The following is a 21,534-nucleotide window of genomic DNA, read 5'->3' as shown; positions in this document are numbered from 1 at the left end:
ATATATTACATTATTTTTAAATTGGCAACAATTCAATAATTTTAAATGTAACTTGGAATAAGAAGAAAAAGTTTAACTTTTCAGTATTAGCCATTGTACCAATCATTTTTCTAATGTAGTTATGAACTTATAAATCTGTGTCATTTACCCCAATTAATACATGGACAACATGAATTGACACAGCAGATCTCCTCTTATGACTTTTACTAATATGATCAATTAAATTGACTTTGGTGGGACTATATACATTTGGGAGTTCCTGATCAATTTGAGCACGGGTCAGTAAGCTGTGACTCCGGAGCCGCATGCGGCTCTTTAAGGAGTCCTTTGCAGCTCCTGATGCTAACTCCTCTACAGCTCCAGACTCCATAACGTGACGAGTAGCAGAGGTGGCTTTGCCTTGTGAGTTATGCATGCTGCAGGGTGCCAGGCATAGGCAGCCCCTTTCCCCTGCCCGGGCTGCAGGAGGGTTGGAGAAGAGGTGGAGAAAGGAGGGGTCAAGGGTCAGCACACATTAGCCCCAGACTCAGGCAGTGCAAAGGCTCTGATTCAGAGCCAGGCTGGGAAACCAAGAGGGATTGGGTGGTGGGGAAAACCAACATTCAGGACTGCGGGGTGGTGGTGGCGGAGCATGACAAGAGTTAAGTACTAGCAGAGATGTCCTGAGGTTGCAGCAGTCTCCCCACCCCACCCGACGGTGTGTACGCGCACACGTGTGGGGCAGCTGGGCAGGGGATGGGCAGCGCACAGTGAACAGGACAGGTGCCATGGCTGCCAGGCAGTGGGGTGAGTGTATGCCCTCCCACCTCCTCTCCCTTCCTCCCCCTGCAGGCTGAGGGGGAGAGCTCCAGAGCTGCTGCTGCAGCAGGAATGTGGCTGCTTTCTCACCTCGCCTGAACCTCTACTTTCCCTCTCCCTCAGGAGCCCCACCTTGACCCCTCACTCACTTTCCACACATGAGTGGGTGGGGTGCTGTGAGTGAACTGGTGCATGGTGGGGAGGGGGTGGTCAGGCTATGGTCCCTTGGTGGCATGTGGCTCGTGGGAGAGGGAAGACTGCAGCCAAAGCATGCAGTGCTGGCAGGCAGGTGGGGAAGGGAGAAGGGGTGCAAAAGCATGAAATGCACTTTGACATAAGTTGGTGGGGTGGCTGTGAGCCTGAGGGTGCTCCATGGGGGTGGGGCCATTGTTCATGTGGAAGTGGTGACCTGAAAGAAGTACTGTGGTTGGGGGGAAATCTCTCATATTCACATGCACTGTGGCTCCTGAAATACTGATTTTTGTAACTGAATTTGGATAAATGGCTCTTCTCACTGTTTTGGTTGCAGACCCCTGAATTTGAGTATCTTCTGGATGATTATGATATTGGGGGACTCAGAAGAGAGAAGTTAAAAGGTAAAATTTTAAAATCTTGAAAAACTTTTAAATTAAATTCCAAATTTATGCAACCTTGTAGAGCAATTTCCCAAACTTAAAACATTTTTTGTACTCCTTTCGGGACTTTGGCTTTATTGCGTACCTCCTTTCCCAGTGCCATCCCCCAATGATTACCTCGTGATTTTTAGTAATTTATTTTCTGCTGTGTATTCCGTGAAATCGTTTTACATACTACACTTTCAGAAACATTGTTGTAGAGTATAGGTACTGCAATAATGACCACTAGTGAAAGGCACCTATCTCCTTTCAACGATCATTCAGTGAGTCCAGCAATTATTGAAAACTATGATTTCACGGCTATGTCTGTCACATAAATCAAAGAAGAAAATAAAATCAACGTACCATCTTGCTTAGGAGGAGGTTCTTTAGATTCTTTCTTGTTTTTCCGTCCTTCACGCCCACAATGATCTTCCCCTAGATCGATGACAAGTTCACTCTCTGAATCAGAGTCTAGACCCAGATGCACTGTTGGAGAGTCCGTCTCATCTTTACCTTTCAGTTTTTCTTTCGCAGGATGCTGCAAGTTTTTTCCCTTTTCAGAAAAGTCTTTCTCAGAGTCTGTATTTGCCTTTTCTTTGATAGGCACATCTGTTTTCTCTGCTCCCACTCCTGGACTTGCATTGTTAAGCTCCTCTTTGACTTCAGCTGGAGCTGTGGGTTTAGGTTTTTTTTTCATGGTCACTGATTCTTTGTCACTTTTTCCACTCTCTTTGTCTTCTCCATCCTCCTGATCATTCTTTGATTTCTGTTCATCATCACTGATATATTCACTGTCGCTAGTGTCTGATTTTTCAGAATCCTCAGAGTCACTATGTTCTACTGCATTATAAACATCATCAGATATTTCATTGATTCCTAACACAGAAAAATATGAAACATGTACTGTGTTCCACATTAACTGAATAGGAAGTCTGTTATATGATAGAAAAATACAATCATTTGCATGATTTTATACACTGCAATAAAAGTAGATAACTAACTTGACTTCCATGCCTAAGCTAAGCTATCTCCTTCTCCTCCTCTTGTGTTCTACCTAACTCTCTATCCAGGAACATCTGAAAGTATGAGTGTCATTGTCTATAACCTGATTTACATTTTACTGGGTTTAACCCTTGGCCCTCTTTTCTCTGCCCACTTGTTTATCAATTACCTTCAATGTTCTAAAGCTGTCTAATCTAGGGCCAATCTGAGTAACATGCATGTGTATCAACTTTAACTGCAAAAGTAATCACATGTACAATCAATGGGACTATCAATGTGACTGAAGTTACTTACATGCATGTTTGCAAAATCAGGCTCTTAGACTGGAGACATGGTCTCATTCTTAAATCATTATAAAGTACCCATGCAAAACAATAGTGTGATATAAATATTTAATAGTATCACCACCTCTAACATGTGTAAGTATATTTGTTAATACTAGGTTTTGTTTAGTAAAGTAGCTACAGTTCCTGATTTTTTCATGTTACAACCAAAAATAAGACCACAAAAATAAACACCCTTATCTACAGCAGAAAGATACACGAACATAGGATAAAACAAGAAACTTCTTCTGAATGAGCTGTAACAGCAGGTTCTATTATATGTTAGACTGTTCCAGTTTAACACATTCAAATTTTATTCCCTGTAGTATTAAACAATCATCTAATTTTAAATTTTAGAGTTTGAAGTGTTAAGGTGTTACAGCATGGAAAAAATACTTTAAGTTTGTAAACAAAAATCAACCCTTAAATTAATTTATTTTAAAGTTTACGTTTCATGATCCCATTACCTAATGGGACTCTGGACATGGGCATACCTAACTGTGCTTTACAACTCTCTATTGTCTTGTCAAGATTAAGTTGGAATCTGCTGCGAATCTGTCGTTTTGGTGAAATTAGTGGCACAGGTGTGGACTGCTGCTGGACTGATTCACTCAACTCTTTCAGATCCATTTCAGCTTTGCTGCGATCTAAAAACACATTATTAAAAGAATAATTAAGAAAGATACTTCAAGGAGTGAGGGGAATCACCACAATCCTCTAATGAAAATTAGCAAAATTATTTCATTTTAGACTGAAATGAAAATGTAGACTAACTAAAAGAGGTTCTAGTTATTTTGTAATTATAATCTGCATGTCTACACAATTCACAGAGAACGGCTATAAGTTTTTTCATTTTTGTTCTACATAAAATAATCCTGTGATTTCTGTGGGGATCAAAAATTGGAAAACAGAAATCTTGGTGGCCTTTTTTTTTTTTTTTTTTAACCCCAAAGGTAGAAAAAAGGGAGGAAAAATAAAAATATAGATTGTGATACTACAGAAGTAGTACCCAATGTAGAACATACCCACGAATTTCAGAAAAGTCTTATCCTCAACTTGATCACACTCTCACATAATACAGTGTGCAGGAATGTCTGCAGCAAATAGTATGTACTAGACGAAGAAGCTAAGTCAAAGTTACGTCCATTATCAAGATCTTTTCTGCTTCATTAGCACTTTCCAATATGCTGTGCTATACTGGAAAGCACACCATGAATGCAAGGTATTCAGGAAACAAGACTCATGGCTCTTGCTCAGTTTGCAAAGCCTGCAAGCTTGCAGGGCGGTAATGAGGAGAAACAATAAGATTTCTGTCTATAAAAGTGAGAAGGGTGTGTGTTTTTAATTGTATCAGTCACATGACAAGCAAATGATGTGTGGTGGGGTGGCAGGAAGAAGTACTGCTACTTTGTTTAAATTATTCTGTATCCCTTATATTCTTGTACTCATAAATGTACCTCTGAGACTGTGCCTACACTAGCACCCCCCCTTTTGAAAGGGGGATGCTACTGAGATGCTTGTGATATACTAATGAGGGACTGCATATTAGCATAATAGCGGCCATAGCACTTCAAAAGTGCCACATTCGATTTCACACAGCTTGTCTACATGGGGTCCTTCTGGAAAGGGCCCTGCACACATGGAAATCCCCTTATTCCTACAACCAAATAGGACTAAGGGGATTTCGATGTGTGTGGTGCCCTTTTGAAAAGGACGCCCTGTGGACGAACCACTCTCAATCGAAATCAGCGCTATTGTAGACAGCCTAAAAGTGGTACTCTTTGGTATAGAGTTTATAGAAGATCAAAATCTAAATAAACTAACAACTGAAATAATGACGCAAACATATACAAGTTTACAGACTAATAATTAAAATGCATACATTAAGGGTCAGATGGATGATTTATTCTTCCTGCTCTACTCTGCACTGGCAGAAGACAGAAACGGGATTGAACTTTTTCAATCCTTATGTCATGTCCAAGTTGGCAAGTGCAACCCATAACACAAACTCAATCCATTGGGATTTTCAGTGCGAGATAAAAGCATGCAACTCATTTTGAAAATAAGACATAAAAGAGTCTAAGTCACAAAAGTAATTTTGAAAATTATAATCTGTGTTCTACGTGAAAGAGCTCTTTAGTATCAAATACCTCCTTCCTGAGCCAATACTTTCAGACTATGATCAAAGTCAACTGTTATCATTCCAAAGGAATCATTAGGATTGACATGACAGTTTTTAAAAAGTGATTTGAGATTTTAATTTGCTTCAGTGCATGTCAGAAGCTATCTGCATGATACACAGTATATATAATTAATAGCTTCAGAAGTGCTTTTTTGTGCTGGTGCACCTCAGAAGCCCCAGCCCTGGGACTGGCTGGGAAAGGGGCAGCATGGAATGGGGAGCTGGCTGAGTACCAGCACCCCCCACCTTTTTTTTTTTTTTTTTTTTTTTTAAAAAAGGCATTAGTTTCAGGAACAGTGAATTTGTAAAAAGGGGACCATACCAGTTATGCTATGGCAAAAACTTCACTGCTACCACTAATATCTTAATATTTAATAATGTTTTATGAGGTGTTCTGCTGGTAAAGTGAACTAATTATGAAAACACGGTAATGGGTGTAGCTGCATTAAGAAATAGCACTCTACAGCCCATTAATCTAAGCAACGTAAGTCAGAGTTGAAAACAGCAATACAATTCAGAAAATGAATGTGAAACAGATTTTGTAAAGAACCAGAATAGATTACTCTATTTTAGCCAAAGGCAGTAGTAACAATTTGACAAACTAAGTGCAAAATACTATTCAGATGACTGACCTTACCCCTGCCTGCTGGATCTCAGTTGTTCAGTTTGACTGTCATTAATATGAAAATCATTACCTTGAATCTCTTTCTAGGATTTCAGAAAAAGTTTTCCATTAAAATTCAGCAAAGAGACTTGTTATTATCATCTATGGGCTTGTCTATACTACCTTCCTACTTCCAAGGGAGGATGGTAAGTAGGGTGTTGGGAGTTTATTAATGAAGTGCTGCGTTGCATATGCAGCACTTCATTAAGCAAATTCTGCCCCCGGAGCAACTTCGAAGTGTTGAACTTCGAAGTGCCGGCTCGCATCTAGCCACGGCTAACCCGCAGGTACTTCAAAGTGCCTGGGCAACTGTGAAGTCCCTTTACTCCCCTCCAAAACATCTGCTCATTAAGAAATACATTTTCTAGATGGCTCGGCTCTTATTTCAAAATCTACATGAATCTGGCAGATTTTCAAAGGAGTTCAGCACCCAGTAACTGCTGAACTTTTGAAAAAATTGAACCCTAACTATGTCAAAGAAAACTAACTGCTAAAGTCTGTCATAGTAATTCTGCCCATAGACAAGTAACATTAGTTGGGCATAACAAGATGTAAGCCCAGGCAAAGATTAAATAAGGTAAGTCAAAAGACAGTAAGACCATGTCTACACTTCCCCAAACTTCGCAGGGGGCATGGTAATCAGGCTGATGGCAGATTACTAATGAAGTGCTGCTATGAATATGCAGCACTTCATTAGGCTAATTCTCCCCCACAGCAACTTTGGGGAGCAAAGGCACTTTGAAGTCACGTGGGGACTTCGAAGTACCTGCAGCTACACAGCATACTGGTACTTTGAAGTTTGAAAAGAGAAGTTACTCACTTGTGTAGTAATGATGGTTCTTCGACATGTGTCCCCGTGGGCGCTCCACAGTAGGTGTGGGACTCGCCCTGGCGACACAGATCAAAGATTTCCAAAGCCGTAACTCGTCGGATCGCGCATTCGCTGATGCGTGCCAGTCCTTTGCGAGCTTTCGGTCACATGCACGATCCAGTCCACGTTAGTTCCTCGACCAACTGCCCTGGGTGCTCCTGAAAAATATAAAGCAGAACTCCAAAGGGGGGAGGAACAGGTGGGTAGTGGAGCACCCACGGGGACACATCTCAAAAAACCGTCGTTACTACACAAGTGAGTAACTTCCCTTTCTTCTTTGAGTGGTCCCCGTGGATGCTCCACAGTAGGTGTCTACCCAGCAGTGACCCCAGAAAAATGGAGGTGGGTACCAAATTATGTGCAGCTTGCCCTTGAAAGGACTGGTGTTGATAGGCATGTATCCTCTTCCAACACCCGGTGAATTGCGTAGTGTCTGGCGAAGGTGCTGTAGGATGACCATGTCACCGCTCTGCAGATGTCCTTTAGGGAGGCTCTTTTAAAGAAGGCTGTCGAGGCCACCATCCCTCTGGTGGAGTGAGCCCTGGGCGGAACTAGCAGAGGGGTGTTACGAAGCATATAGCACATCTTTATGCAGGATACAAGGTTATTTGAAATTCTTTGTGATGATAGTCCTTCCCCTTTTGATCTAGGTGCAAGAGACACCAAGAGTCAGTCTGTCTTTCGGAAGGGTTTAGTTCTGTCTATAGAGAAGGCCAGTGACCTTCTCACATCGAGTGAATGCAGCTGTACTTGCCTACTTGAGGTGTGCAGTCTCGGGTACAAGGATGGTAAGACTATCAGCTTGTTGATAAGGAACTCTGAAGAGATCTTTGGAAGGAACGCTGGATGTAGGCATAGAATCACCGCTTCTTTGGAGAAGGTTATATAGGGCAGATCCGCCATTACCACCACCAGCTTGCTCACCCTGTGAACCAATGTGATCACAAGAAGAAAGGCCGTTTTCATGGTAAGTAGATGGAGGGAGACAGTGGCTAGAGGTTCAAAGGGTGGTCTAGACAGCGTGTCAAGGACCAGATCTAAGTTCCACAAAGGTGATAACGGTTTCCTCAGGGGGTGTAAGTTCACAAGGCCCTTCAGGAACCATGCCATAATGGGATGGGCAAAGACAGTTGACCCATCCAGTGTGTGGCGGAATGCCGATATAGCTGCAAGGTGGACCTTCAGTGATGATAAAGAGAGTCCCCCTCATTTTAGGTCCAGTAGATCATCCAAAATTGTGGGAACCAGACCTCCAAGGGTCAATTGTTTGGACAACACCAGGACATAAAAGTGCTTCCACTTATATACGTAAGCTTTCCTGGTAGAGGCCTGTCGACTGCATTCCAAGGCCTCTTTCACTCCTTCTGAACATACTTCCTCGAGGGCGCTGAGCCAGGGATTAGCCATGCCTTGAGGCGAAGCATTTGAGGCTGAGGGTGTCTCACGATCCCCTGGTTCTGTGAGAGGAGGTGCAGTACGATAGGGAGGGGGAACAGTGGGCAGCATGACACGCGTTGCAGCAGAGGAAACCAGCGCTGGCAGTCCCACGCTGGGGCTATAACAAGTGTGTCTTCTCCCTCCTGGCCTTCTCCAGGACCTTGTGGATAAGTACTGTAGGAAGGAATGCATACAGCAAGGGGCCCTTCCATGAGAGTAGGAAGGCGTCCCCTAATAAGCCCAGGTTGATGCCCGCTCTGAAGCAGTACTGAGGGCATTTTTTGTTGATGTAGGTGGAAAACAAGTCGATCTGAGGGAAGCCCCAGGTGTTGAATACATTGCGGAGCAGATAAGAGCTGATCTCCCATTCGCATGTAACAGCGAAGTGCCTGCTCAACTGGACTGCCCTTGCATTGCCGACACCTGGTAAGTATGAGGCTTTTAAGGTTATACTGTTTGCAGCGCACCAATTCCACAGGCAGACTGCCAATGCGCAGGATCTGGCCCTGCCCTGACGGCTGATATAATACATTGTGGAAATGTCAGTATTGACCCCAACTACCTTGTGTCGCAAGTACTGGCGGAAGTGCTTACATGCATTCAACACCACTCATAGCTCCAGTATGTTTATGTGCATTGCCATCTCTGTAAGGGACTACTGTCCTTGTGCTGATCTGCTTCCCATGTGTGCCCCCCCGCCTATGTGGGAAGCATCTGTTGTGAGGAAAGCCACGATTTGCGGTTGGTGAAAGGGCACCCGAGACAGCAAATTCTTGGGGTCCATCCACCATGTCAGAGACTTTCGCACCTCTGCTGGGGGCGATACCTTTTTGTGAGTGCACCGTATCGTTGGCACGTACACAGTCACCAACCAGTGCTGGAGGGAGCAAAGATGCAATCTGGCATTCTGCACCACAAATGTGGTGGCAGCCCTGTGCCCCAGGAGCTGCAAGCAAGTTAATACTTGTATTGTGGGGCTGTACATCAGCACCTGTATCAGAGACTGGATGGCATGAAAATGTGAAGTGGGCAGATACACCCTCCCTGTGATAGAGTCTAGACATGCTCCTATGAATTCTATGTTCTGCGTGGGCTCTGTTGTTGATTTTTGGAAGTTGATGACTAGGCCCAGAGAGAGGAATGTCTTCGTAGTAATGTCTATCATGCATAATACATCTGCCCACGAAGCACTCTTCAAAAGACAGTCTTCCAGATATGGGAAAATGAATACGTCCTACTGATGTAGGTAACACTACAGAGAGTGTCTTTGTAAAAACCCTAGGCACTTAAGACAGGCCGAAGGGCAAGACTCTGTATTGGAAATGTTCCATACATACCCACGGTGAAGCGGAGGAAGCGCCTGTGTACAGGGTGGATTGTTATGTGAAAATACATGTCTTGCAAGTCGAGGGCTGCGAACCAGTCTCCATCGTCCAGTGCTGTGACTATGGAAGCAATTGTGGTCATCTGGAAGTGCTGCTTGCAGAGATAACGATTGAGAGCCCGTAAGACTAGGATTGGTCTTCAGCCTCCTGTTTTCTTTTCCATGAGGAAGTATCAGTAGTAGAAACCCTTCCCCTGAAACTCGTCCGGGACACACTCTACCGCTCCTATAGATATGAGGGGGTCCACCTCATGTTTCAAGATCATCTCGTGAGAGGGGTCCCTGAAGAGGGACTGGGTAGGGGGTTTTGGTGGAGGCATGGAGTGGAATGGGATGGTGTACCCCACAGCAATAATTTCCAGTACCCATTTGTGCACAGTGATGCTTTTCCATTGATGGTAGTATGGTCTGAGGTGATGGTGGAACATATGTTGTCTGTGGCACCGAGCAATGGTTGTGATATCAGTCAAACTTGCTGCCTGGCTGTCTGTGATGCAGAGGTACAGCCTTGCTGGGAATGTCGCCTCGGTGGACTTTGATGTTGTTGTTGCTGGTGGCGTCCTTGATCATAGCCTTGCTGGTATTGTGGGCGCCGAGATGGATAGGTATACGCCACTGGTATGAGGAGAATCTCTTCCTCCTGTAAGGAGGGTTATACATGCCCAGCGTTCTGGGCATAGTTCTCGAGTCCTTGCTGGAGTGGAGGACCGAGTATGTGGATTTGGCAAACAGATTCACCCTATCAAAGAGAAGGTCTTTGACTTTCGTTTTTAGATCTTTAGGGATGCCAGATGTCTGGAGCCACGACACTCGCCACATCACCACTGTGGTGGCTGTAGAGCATGCCGCTGTGTCCGCCACGTCTAATATGCAATTTGGATGCCTGTATGCGAAGCCACGTACCCTTCCTGAACTACTGCCTTCAAAACCAGCCTCTTGTCATCCGGAAGAAAGTCCATGAGTGTAGTAAGTCTTGTATAGTTGTCAAAATTACGGTTGGATCTGATGATGAGGATCTAGAATGTGAGCGTTGTCTGTATCTGTAATGACAACAGGAGTGTGATCTCCTGGATGATGCGGACATAGGTGGAGAGGCTTTGTAGGTATATCTATGCAGCTCATATGAGGCAACAGGTGAAGGATGCCTAAGCCAGGGAGAAGGTAGCTGTAGAAGTGGACATGGTGGTCTCAGAAAGGTTGATGGCGGTGTTAATAGCTGGTCCGGCATGCACATTTCAGGAGGAGAACTGGGAGAGAGAGGTGCGATGAGAAGATCCGGTGATGAACTTTGGTGCCGAGTCTTAGACCTTGCCTTTCCTTGTTTGTGAAACTGCTTAGACAGTGCCGACGCAGGTGTTATGTCCAGTGCCTGAGATCTCGGTGTGGGTATCGGTGCTGGCGGTGCCATGCGCAGTGCCTCTGCCTGTGGTTCCGCACGCACGGTGGTCTCCAGCACCGTCAGACCCCATGCTGGTATGCCCAGTTCTGATACTCTCGGTGCCGGGAATATCGGTGCCACAGTCTCCGGTGGCCGACATTTAGACACCTGTGGGATGTTCAGTGCTGCCTCTAACAGTCTGAGCCCCAGGCATTGTCTTGTGTTCTCCCGTTTTTGCATTGCCCTTAGCAAGCACTTCCCGAGTCTGTGACTCACTCGTCAGGCTCGTAGGTAGTACCGGCAAGGATTGAGTAGGGGATATTTTCTTCTTCTTGTGAGCCAAGGATGTCAAAGAGGTTGCCTTCCACTTGTGTGGCCCCAAGGGCCCTTCCACCTGGGGTATCTCAGATGGCTCAGGCTGAAGAGCCTTGTCAAATAAAATAATTTTTAATCTCATTTCTCTGTCCTTCCTTGCTCTAGCTGTCAGTTTAGAGCAGTAAGGACATTTCTGCAGGACATGGGTTTTGCCCTGACAACGAATACATCTGCTACAGCCATCAGAGGCAGTCATAGTTTCCCGGCATGACTCCGCAGTTTTTGAATCCCACTGGAGATATCTTCTTGTTAAAAGTACTTAACAACATGTAATTTTAACATGGGTACTTAACAGCTACCAAACAACAGATAAGATTAATGACAGTCTATTGTAGAGATAACCAGGCCACAAAAGCAGCTGCTCTTCCCTCTCTCTACTCCTCCTCTCCTCTTTTTTTTTCTGTAAAACTATATACAGGAATAATTTTTAAGAACAGTTTCTAAGAGAACGTTTTTTAACAAAAGAGAACTAGCAACAGTAGTGAATAATGTTTTTATCTCTCTTAGGCGTCGGAGCCGAAGCAAAGTCTGTCTGCAGCTGCTGGCGGTTGAGAGGAACTGGCGTGGACAGGATCGCGCACATGACCGAAAGCACGTGAAGGACCGGTGCACATTGGTGCATGCATGATCCAACAAGGTAGGGCTTTGGAAATCTCCGATCTGTGGTGCCGGGGCGAGCCTGACACCTACTGTGGAGCACCCATGGGGACCACTCGAAGAACAAACTTCGAAGTTATCACGAGGGAGAATTAGCCTAATGAAGTGCTGCATATTCATCACAGCACTTCATTAGTAATCTCCCATCAGCCTGATAATCATGCCCCCTTCAAAGTACAGTGAAAGTGTAGACAGAGCCTAAGATAAATATTTTCTTTCAATGGTCTCTCCATACCAACAAAGAGGCCGTGTCTACGCTTACAAAAAACTTCTAAATGGCCATGCTAATGGCCAAATCGAAGAATGCTAATGAGGCACTGAAATGAATATTCAGCCCCGTTTAGCATGCTGCCAGCCACGGCACTTCGAAAGTGCTCATCTACGCAGGGGTCCTTTTTGAAAGGACCCTGCAAACATTAAAATCTCCTTATTCCTATCAGCTGATCGGAATAAGGGGATTTTGAAATGTGCGGGGTCCTTTCAAAAAGGACCCCCGTGTAGATGAGCCACACATGAGGGAAATGCGGCACTTTCAAAGTGCAGGGGCCTGCAGCATAGTAATGAGGCACTGAATATTCATTTTAGCACCTCATTAGTATTCTTCGATTTGGCCATTAGCATGGCCATTTAGAAGTTTTTTGTAAGTGTAGACGTAGCCATAAAGTATAAGCCAAACCACTCAGATCTTTTTATACAACTCTTTTTCTTATAAAGAGGTCTCAAGAAAAATAAGTCCTTCCTGTATATTTCAGGACCACTGTTATGTGAGCAAGAGTTAAATCAATCACGTTAGAGTTGAGGCTAAAATCTCCATGCACAAAGTTTTCAAGTGCTTCACTCTGATATCTTCCAAACTCTCTGTCAACTTCATTCCTAAATGCTGATTGCAATGATGGTCATTTTTCACGTAATCTATTTTTCATTCCCCGCACCAGAGATGCAACTGTCTGATAATATTCAGTGCATCCAACATCTTTTCTGTTTCAGACATACAATCTGATAAGGCAGTTCCCATTTGGATTCCAAGAATTTCTGCTCTGAGACCATCAATGTACAGTTGGCTCATTTTTCATATCGTTCACTGGAGGTTTAACTTCAGCCAGCCTCTGGTTAGTTATAGTTGACTTCAGTAGATTTTCTCTGATTAAGAACACACTGCTCAAAAAGGCAGAACTACTACATAGGTCTCATCTACATGAAGCATACACATTTCCTCTGTTCTCTTGCCTTTCACTAACTCATGTCAGAGAATCTCTATTCTTAGAATGCTTCAAATAAGGCAATATGACCTAGCAGCTGTGTCTACACTAGCTCTCACCTTTGAAGGGAGCATGGTAAGTAGGTTGTAGGGAGATTATTAATGAAGTGCTGTGGTGCTAATTTCCCCCTGCGGCAACTTCGAAGTGCCAGCTTGCATGTAGCCACAGCTACATGCAAGCCGGCACTTTGAAGTTTAACACTTCGAAGTTGCCACAGGGGATAATTAGCTTAATGAAGTGCTGCACATGCACCGCAGCACATCATTAATAATCTCCTGGCACCCTACTTACTATGCTCCCTTCAAAGTTAGGAACTAGTGTAGATACAGCCAGTGAGTCACATCTGAAGACTCTGGGATTCAGGATGGAATGTAATCCAGATCCGGCAAAGTTGATGCTATGGCAGAAGTCCAGCCATTGTTTTCACTCTTGATAAAACTGACATTTTAACAAGGTACATTTTCCTAACTCTGAAGAGATACCTGATATTCCAGTTGAACAGCTTCAGACAACTATGTTAAAATGTAATCAGAAAGCACGACATCAGATTTAAAATATCACCTGTTTACCAATAAGAACTACACAAAGCTAAGCATTTTATTTAAAACTTCCTACGTAACCTTAACCTCACCTTTCAAAACCTGAGCCTTCTAGCTTTAGTAATTTTACACCCATGATGTCTTGACTCTCACCTTTACCCCATACACTAATCCGCTGTTATGGAAACTATTTCTTATAGTTAACTCTTTAGCTGAAACACACTGTAATTATCAGGAACAGATCCATTACTGTAGAAGAGATGCTCAGCACTGACAGCCTTGGCAGTAACAAGGGTACTTTTAGCCTTCTGAGGGTCAAGCAAAATGCCATCTAACTCTTAACTTTCATCAGTTAAAGAGCTTTGTTTTTTTTAAATGTACCTTTCCTTTCCAGCTTTACAAACATTACAGCATATCTTTGCTTATGAAACAATGGCGACACATGCTTTAGTTCCTTTAAATCCACATGCATGAAATGTACTACTCTCTCACATTCATTCCACTGTAATGTACATTAATATAATAGTATCAGACTTTCAAAAGTTAGAACTAACCAAGGTTAAGGTTCAGAATGCTTCCTGGAGTGGAAGATCTCTCTTGTTTAGCAACAATAGGTGTTGAGGCTTGAGGAGAGAAAGGTTTTGGGCTTCCTGATAAGCTCCCTGCTTGACCCGTCCTTGGTGCTGGAGAAGCTGAAAAAAGTACAGAACTGGTAAAGATATTTAAGAACAAAATGAGCCAGAATAAGGCAACGGGTAGTGAAATGGCTTTTCATTTCAACTAATATCAGTAGGGACAGGGAGAAAGTTTTAATAGCATCCAATGCAACTTAAAGTTCTGTTAAAGCAACAACCCTTTCATAGAATACTAAAACTGGAAGGCTTAATTCGAACTGCATAATGCAAACTGAGTAAACTATTTCAAGTTAACTTATTTCAAACTTGGTGCCATTCTAAAGCGGCACCAAAGTTCGAAAAAGTGGCTATTTCAAGGCTTCCGCTACCCCTCTTATGACAAGGGGTAGCAGAAAGAGAATGCATGCTCAAAATAGCCACGCTATTTCAAGAGCAGTGAGTAGCTGTGGAGTTGCTATTTCAGGATACATTTGTATTCCTAAATATCAACAACAGTCTTGACATAGCCAAAGGGACCTCAAGAGGTCTTCAAGTCCACTGCCCTGCCCTCACGGCAATACCAAGCACCATCAGTATCATCACTGTTAATATTTATCCACCCTGTTCTTAAAATATCCCCAAAGATGGAGATTCTACAACCACCATAGGCAATTTATTCCAGTACTTAAACACCCTGACAGGAAATTTCTCTTATGTCCTACCTAAATCTTCCTTGATGTAATTTAAGCCTTGTCCTATCATCAGAGGCTAAGCGGAACAATTTTTCTCCCAAAAAGTTTCACACTTTCATTTAGCTCATTAAATAAGGAATCTAAGATAAATCATTTAGTTGTGATTCATTTCAGTTAAACCAAATTATTTTGGCTCTGAAACTCTCATACAAGATACTGGGTGGTTCCAGGTTTCAAGATTCAGTATATTTTAGATATACGTCCCCATATATCTCTTGAGAGCATGGAACTGAACGCTTTGCAAGGCTTCAATCTACCTGTGAATTTAGTATTTCAAAAGCCACAACTTTTCAGAACTAAGGAAACGGAGTGGGAAAGAAAGCATATATAGAACATTAGATATCAGACTCAGTGTTCTTAATCAGAGATATCTGCTTAAATCTTTGTGTAATGCTTTGAAATTGCACCACTTACTTCACTATTGAATATTTATAAGGATGTAGTTCATAGCTCTTCTATAACAAATATAAAGCATTTTGACATTTCTAAAAGGCAGTAAACTGGGAGAGAGTGCATGTTATTTTTTGTGCTAATGTTTATTTAATTAGGGTTTTTTTAATGTATGGCCACTATCTGACAATTAGTATGACATCAGACACATTTCCAAGTTATTTTACCCTGGTTGCCTCACACATCAAATATCCATGACAAAGAGTGAGAGCCACCTAAGGGCAACATTCCTGTGTTAGGGCCTTCAAGTAGATCACGTGAATTTTTTAATCACAGAAACAATTTATTTAAATATTAATCAAAATTTGCATTTTCAAGAGTGAGGTGGCAGCAGCAAAATTTGAGGCTGTAGTAAATATTACAGAAAATAATGCTTGTAACACGGAACAGGGAAAAAACGTAGGGGACTCAGGAAAAGTAGTGGCATTTTGTCATGTCAAACCTAACTTTTTCTATATGCTTTGGTGATATACCAGTAAAGCCTGGGGTAAAGGAAGTAATTAATTCCAAAAAAGTTATCTGTGAAGGTCAAGAGGCACCAGTCACATGACGCTGTCTGTATCATCTCTGTCTAACATCTGATGGAGTGGCACTGGTCTGACTCTTCATGATGAGATCCAGTTTGCTCTCCAGAAATAATGTCACATAATTAAAAGAAACATCGTAAATTGGTAATAGTAACTAATGGTTGGACTATCAAATTCTACCTACTATAAAGAAAAAGTGTGGCAAATTTTACTAAAACTGCAAAAATTTGTCCTGGGGGCCATGCAAGAGGCTTAGGAAATCTACGTAAATCCCATGAACATTCATTTGCTTCTATCTTTTAAAGTGTAGTGGACTAAAAATAATAAATCGCCTGTTGTCAAGTTCTCTATTTTAAATCACTTAAAATTTGTATAGCTAACTTGTTATCACTTTTAGAAATGGGACTAGAAATTATGTATTAAACTTTTAAACACAATCCTGACACTTAAGTTCAGTAGCTGAAAAAAGGTAAGGAAGCATGATTTTTGAGAAATGTCAAGAACTTCTCCTTTCTAGTGACTCTCCAGATAAAACAGACACCTGAGGACTTTCTCGCAAATATTATTCTAGCTAACATTAGGAGAAAAAAATCTATTTTACTAGCAGCAGGAGCAAGATACAAGATTGCATATAAGTTACTGTGGAGCATATAAGAGTTGCTCCATTGCCTACACCGTTAACATACTTTGCTGTTTCTACCTTAGAGCTTTGCTAAACACCATTAAAATGAAAAGCATTATGAAAACCAAACAATATTACTATTTCAGTCCTGGTTCACAAATGATCATCTTTGTTAAAGACATATTCTATTTAATAACAAATTTAACACCACTTGACTTTTAAAAGCTTTATACCACTCCCAGCTATCGGCTCTTGTTAAAAAATTATAAATATAAGATGGATCACCAGGATAACCTCATACATGATACAAGGTTAAGTGGCATGTAACAGATCAGCAGAGACTGGAATAGCCAATAATTAAATACATACTCCTCCTCTATTATTAACTGTCTTTTGGAACTCAATGCAACAAGATGGCATCGATACCAAAACCTTGGTAGGATTCAGAAAAGATCAGGCATTTGGAAAAATAATTAGAAGAGATGTATGCTCTGAAGCAGTGGTTCTCAATCTGGGGTATGTGTACCTTTGGGAGTACACAGAGGTGTTGCAAGGAGTACATCGATTGACTATTCACCTAGTTTTAAAAGAAGCAACATAAAAAGCACCATGAAGTCAGTACAAACTGAAATTTCATACCACTTGTTCATATGGCTCTACATATTATAAATTAAAATGCATGTATAATATTTATAGCCCAATTGATTTATTTTGAAACTATATGATAGAAATAAGAAACTGAGCAATTTTTCAGCAATACTGTGCTGTGAAACTTTTGTATTTTATGTCTGATTTTGTAAGTAATTTTTAACAGATATAAAACTTGGAGATGTGCCAGACAAATAAGATTCCTGAAAGCATTAGAACTTAAACCAGAAGCATTAGAACTTAAACCAATCCTACACTGAGTAGAGACAGGACTTGTCTAATACTTAAAGATCGACACGCTGGCAGTCAATCTTCCAGACTTCGATTTTGAGCATCCAGTGAAGACATGGCAAAATTGACCTCTTTGGGCTCAGTCCTCGACCCACATACAACACACTATCGCACAGAGTAAGGAACGTTAGTGCGAGACTATAGATAGGATAGGATTCTAATACATCAGTTCTAGCTACGCAAATGCCATAGCCAGAAGAGGGTATCTGAAAGTGACTTACCCATAGGAACAAACTTTCCTAATGGGCATGATACCTGCCCACAATGGGTTTTCAATGTATCTTGTATTGGCCATTTTACCAGAGATCTAACTAAATGGGACCACTGATAAGATGCATCTCAATTTCTACAACAACATGCTCCCAGTCTTTGTTCTGGGCCCTCTTTCCAACTGCTCAGCTACAATGTCTGCTTTGAGGCTATTCTCCCTTTTTTCATTGGCAGCAGAGTGAAACTAATGAGATTCTGGTCAGTTTCACTGCTTCTAACAATATTCTGAACAGCAAGAATGAAAACTTAAAACTGTATTCATGCTTATTTATTATGCTACTGTTTAGGAAGGCTACAAAAAGCAGCCAAAGGTATTGAAACTGCCTATCCATAAACTTAGGAAAACTGCTCTGCAGCAATTCACATTCAAAATGGTAATTCTGCAACCACAAGGACTATAAATTTTAAAATTAAATATTAGATTCTGAAGGAATAAATAAGCTTGATCCACCTGCCAACCAGCTTAGTGTAGACCTATACATTTTCTAAGCCCTCTCAATAGCTTCCTGCATATATATTTTCCATCAGAAAACTGACATGGGCTTATTATTGATGAATGAATAAAGTCTTATTCTTCTATCCTCCATTCAAGAAAAATATCGTCCAGAAATCTACCAAGTAAATACCCTTTGGCTATGTCTACACTAGAGGGTTTTACTGACAAACAGGTATTTGTCGAAAAAAACCACAGAGTGTCCCGATTACTAGTGCTTTCTGTCAATAGTAAATTGACAGAACTCAGCCGTTTTATCTATTGCATTCTCCCCTTCTCCGCGAGCCAGAACTTCTCTCTCGACAGAACACCAGTCTGGATGTTCTGGGAGGCCTTTTGTTGATGGAAAAGGCGTCCAGGCCGCACGTGTTCCAGGGGACACCCTGTCCACAGCAAGCAGCACTCTATGGTCCCTGCCTCCGGCCTTTCTTAAAGCTGCAGGGAAGCCCTGGATACCCTGTGGCAGGAAGCTGAGAGCGTGGAAGCAGCCCAGCAGCATGCTCAGAGCCACTCTCCATCACCAGACCATACAGGGATGATAGAGAGCCAGGCCCCGGTGATCCCCCAGCCCTTCCATGGAGCAGCTGTAGGGGGTCACAAGACCCACTCTAGAAGTCTAAAAGGGGCCAGAGACAAGGTCCAGGACTTGTGTGACATGTGGGATGAGGAACAGACCCTCCTCAACTCCAAAGCCAAGTGGAGGAATGGCCCCATGCACACCTGTCTGGCCACCATGCTGGCAGCATGGGACCAACCCACCCGCACCATGGAGAAGGTGTGGGTGAAGGTGAAGGAACTCCGCCAGGGCTACACCCAGGATGGAGACACTAGGTGGAGACTTGGGGCAGGAACCCTCCACCTGCCTCTACTTCAGGGAGCTGCACCACCTCCTGGGGGCGCACAACATGTCCCCTCCACCTATCCCCACAGACCCTGTGGAAGATGCCCACCTCTCCCTGCAGCCGGAGCCCGAGGAGGAAGAGAAGCAGCACGCCCCAGGACCCAACCCCCGCTGGAGCCAGAGGAGAGACAGGGTCCAAGGTAAGCAAGAGCACCCTCATCATTGTCCTGGAGTCAGGGCCCCTCCAGCTAGGCCACCTCCAGGGTGTCCCCAGAGCTAGGCGAGGGTCCCTCCAGTAAGCACCCTACACATCACACACCCAAGGACATGGGAGGCAGGCACAGACAGGGCATGCTGCGAGGGTCACCAAGCCAGCTCGACCAGGACCTTACGCTGTGGTCCTGGCACGTGGAACCATGTGCAAGGTAGCATATCCAATCCAGACCCACCAGGCAGTCCTTGGACACAGGCACCAGCCTGATGCCAGCCTCACAAGAGGCCAGAGGAGCTCCTGCTCAGAAGCAAGCAGTCACTATTGCATGAACCTTGGAAAACATCCTTGGTGCAGAAGACAGACCAAAGGGAAGCACTCGTTACTGGAAATTATCTTGGCCTATACTGAACTGCAGATATTTCTGGTCCAAAGACTGTATGAAAATAGGCATTTTGTAGGTCAAGCGGTAAAAATCAATCGCCCTTCTTCTGTGAAGAAATTATAGTTGCCAGAGTCACTATCCTGAACTTTTCATGTTTTAAAAACTTGTTCAGAAATATCAGAAAGATCAGTCTCCACATTCTGTCCTTTTTTGATATAATAAAATACTACGAGTAAAACCACTTTCACCCAAGTGAGGAGGAGGGCCAAGCTCTATTGTGCCTAACCAGAGGAGAAAATTCACCTGACTTAAAATGAACGCATAAAGGGAGCTGAAGTGTTTGAATGACATCCTGATGTTATGACTTGTCGGTAGCATTCCACTTCCAGGCACGCTGGAAAAGGAAAAGATAGTCCACAAAGGGTGGAAGAAAAATGGGTGCAGCTGTAAAATCAGAGGTGCAGGAAGTTTCAAACTTTAGCCTGTCCATCAAAACTGTTGAGCAGGAAATGTTTTGGTGGTTGAGAAGGGTGGGTAAGTAGCCAGCCCTGCCTCTGTGAAATGTTTGGTTTTTTTGGGAGGGCACCTTAACTTGATCTACGGAATCCAGAAAACAGAGTAGGATATGACCTCAACACAATTTGTGGCCTACTAAATCATCTCTTATTTGTAGAGGTATGTGTACCCAGGAAACAGACTGACTTTAAAGTCCACAGTGCATGCAGTGACTCCTCTGTGGTCTCCAAGAAAACATCTACAACCATCAAAAAGGAGCTCCTCAACATTGTACTGTATTTCTTTTTGAAATCCCAAGATAGGAGAGGCTGTTTTTTGTCCTTGTTTGAATACTTCTGTACTAAGATGAAGGCCTAGGCCCATATAGCATAGGCCTGGTTTGAGGCCTAAGGCCTAGCAATAGTGGACAAAACATGGCTAAAAGCAAAGCTAAGCTGTGAGAGGCAGGCCTCTGCTAACAGAACTTGACTCAAGACAGGGCTGACTGTACAAAACACTAATTGGTAATCGGTCCAGGTGCAGAACAGTACCTGGTACAGTTGATACGCTGAAATCACAAGGTACCACCAGCTTATTAAAAAAGACCTTGGTACCTATTCTGCAAAGATACACACTTAGGTTCAGAAAAGGGTCTAAAATGACAGCATAATAGATAAGACATGACTGAACCAAACCACTAGCTACAGGGTGATGGGTGGTGTCTAAGCATCAGAGTGTGGTAACCTGATAAGGTCAGCAGGTGGCAACCCGATACGTCAAACAGGAAGGTGTCCTTTGTTTGTAACTGTACATAACAGTGGTGTCTTGTCTGACCTACGGGAGCAGTGGAATTCCCACTGACTGCATCAGTACATTGCTGCAGGTACATCTGCACACTGGTTTAGTAAAGTATACTTGACAACTGTTATTTGTACCTTGCTTGGAAATAAACCCTGGCCAGGTGCCTTCAATTCTTATCTGGTCTGTGATCTTTTGGAAACCTCACAGAGTATTGCAATTATTGGGCTCATATCATTGAATACACATTCAAGCAGCCTTCTGGTTATCATCAATGGAGCCAACAACCCATGAGGACACAACAGCAGTAAATCCACCGGACTACAACTTCGAAAAATGGGGCATTGTCTGTGTGATAGAATCCTAGAATGCTAGAACTGGACGAGACCTTGAGAGGGCATCGTGTCCAGCCCCTCGGCCCTCACGGCAGGAGCTAGTACTGTCTAGACCATCCCTGATACACACTTACCTAACCGGTTCTTAAATATCTCCAGAGATAGAGATTCCACAACCTCCCTAGGCAATTTATTCCACTGTTGGACCACCCTGACCGTTAGGAACTTTTTCCTAATGTCCAACCCAAAGCTCCCTTGCTGCAGTTTAAGCCCGTTGCCTCTTGTTCTATCCTTAGAGGCCAAGAACAACAAGTTT

At 43.1% G+C, this 21,534-nt stretch overlaps 1 protein-coding gene and 1 long non-coding RNA gene across 5 annotated transcripts in view; one reads left to right on the top strand and one right to left on the bottom strand.

The window, feature by feature from the left end:
* The window catches only part of ZMYND8 (zinc finger MYND-type containing 8), a 97,964-nt gene that overhangs the window by 21,733 nt on the left and 54,697 nt on the right, over positions 1-21,534 (bottom strand). For all 4 annotated transcript variants that reach the window (XR_012647834.1, XM_075011320.1, XM_075011321.1 and 1 more), the window contains 3 exons: positions 14,041-14,178; positions 3,235-3,387; positions 1,779-2,291 (listed from right to left, as the gene is read on the bottom strand). Coding sequence is in view for 3 of the 4 variants with exons in the window: in XM_075011320.1 (XP_074867421.1) it covers positions 1,779-2,291; positions 3,235-3,387; positions 14,041-14,178 (804 nt within the window). In the remaining variant the exon portion in view is untranslated. The remainder of the gene's footprint in view (positions 1-1,778; positions 2,292-3,234; positions 3,388-14,040; positions 14,179-21,534) is intronic.
* LOC142021972 (uncharacterized) lies at positions 7,207-20,850 on the top strand. The gene is made up of 5 exons (XR_012647835.1): positions 7,207-7,424; positions 8,188-8,320; positions 11,539-11,668; positions 19,084-19,194; positions 20,264-20,850. It is a non-coding gene; the product is annotated as an uncharacterized LOC142021972 (long non-coding RNA).

The sequence above is a fragment of the Carettochelys insculpta genome, chromosome 17, assembly GCF_033958435.1.
Source record: "Carettochelys insculpta isolate YL-2023 chromosome 17, ASM3395843v1, whole genome shotgun sequence".
Taxonomy (NCBI): domain Eukaryota; kingdom Metazoa; phylum Chordata; order Testudines; family Carettochelyidae; genus Carettochelys; species Carettochelys insculpta.
Note: the sequence above shows the minus strand (reverse complement) of the source record. Positions and strands in the feature narration are given on the sequence as shown.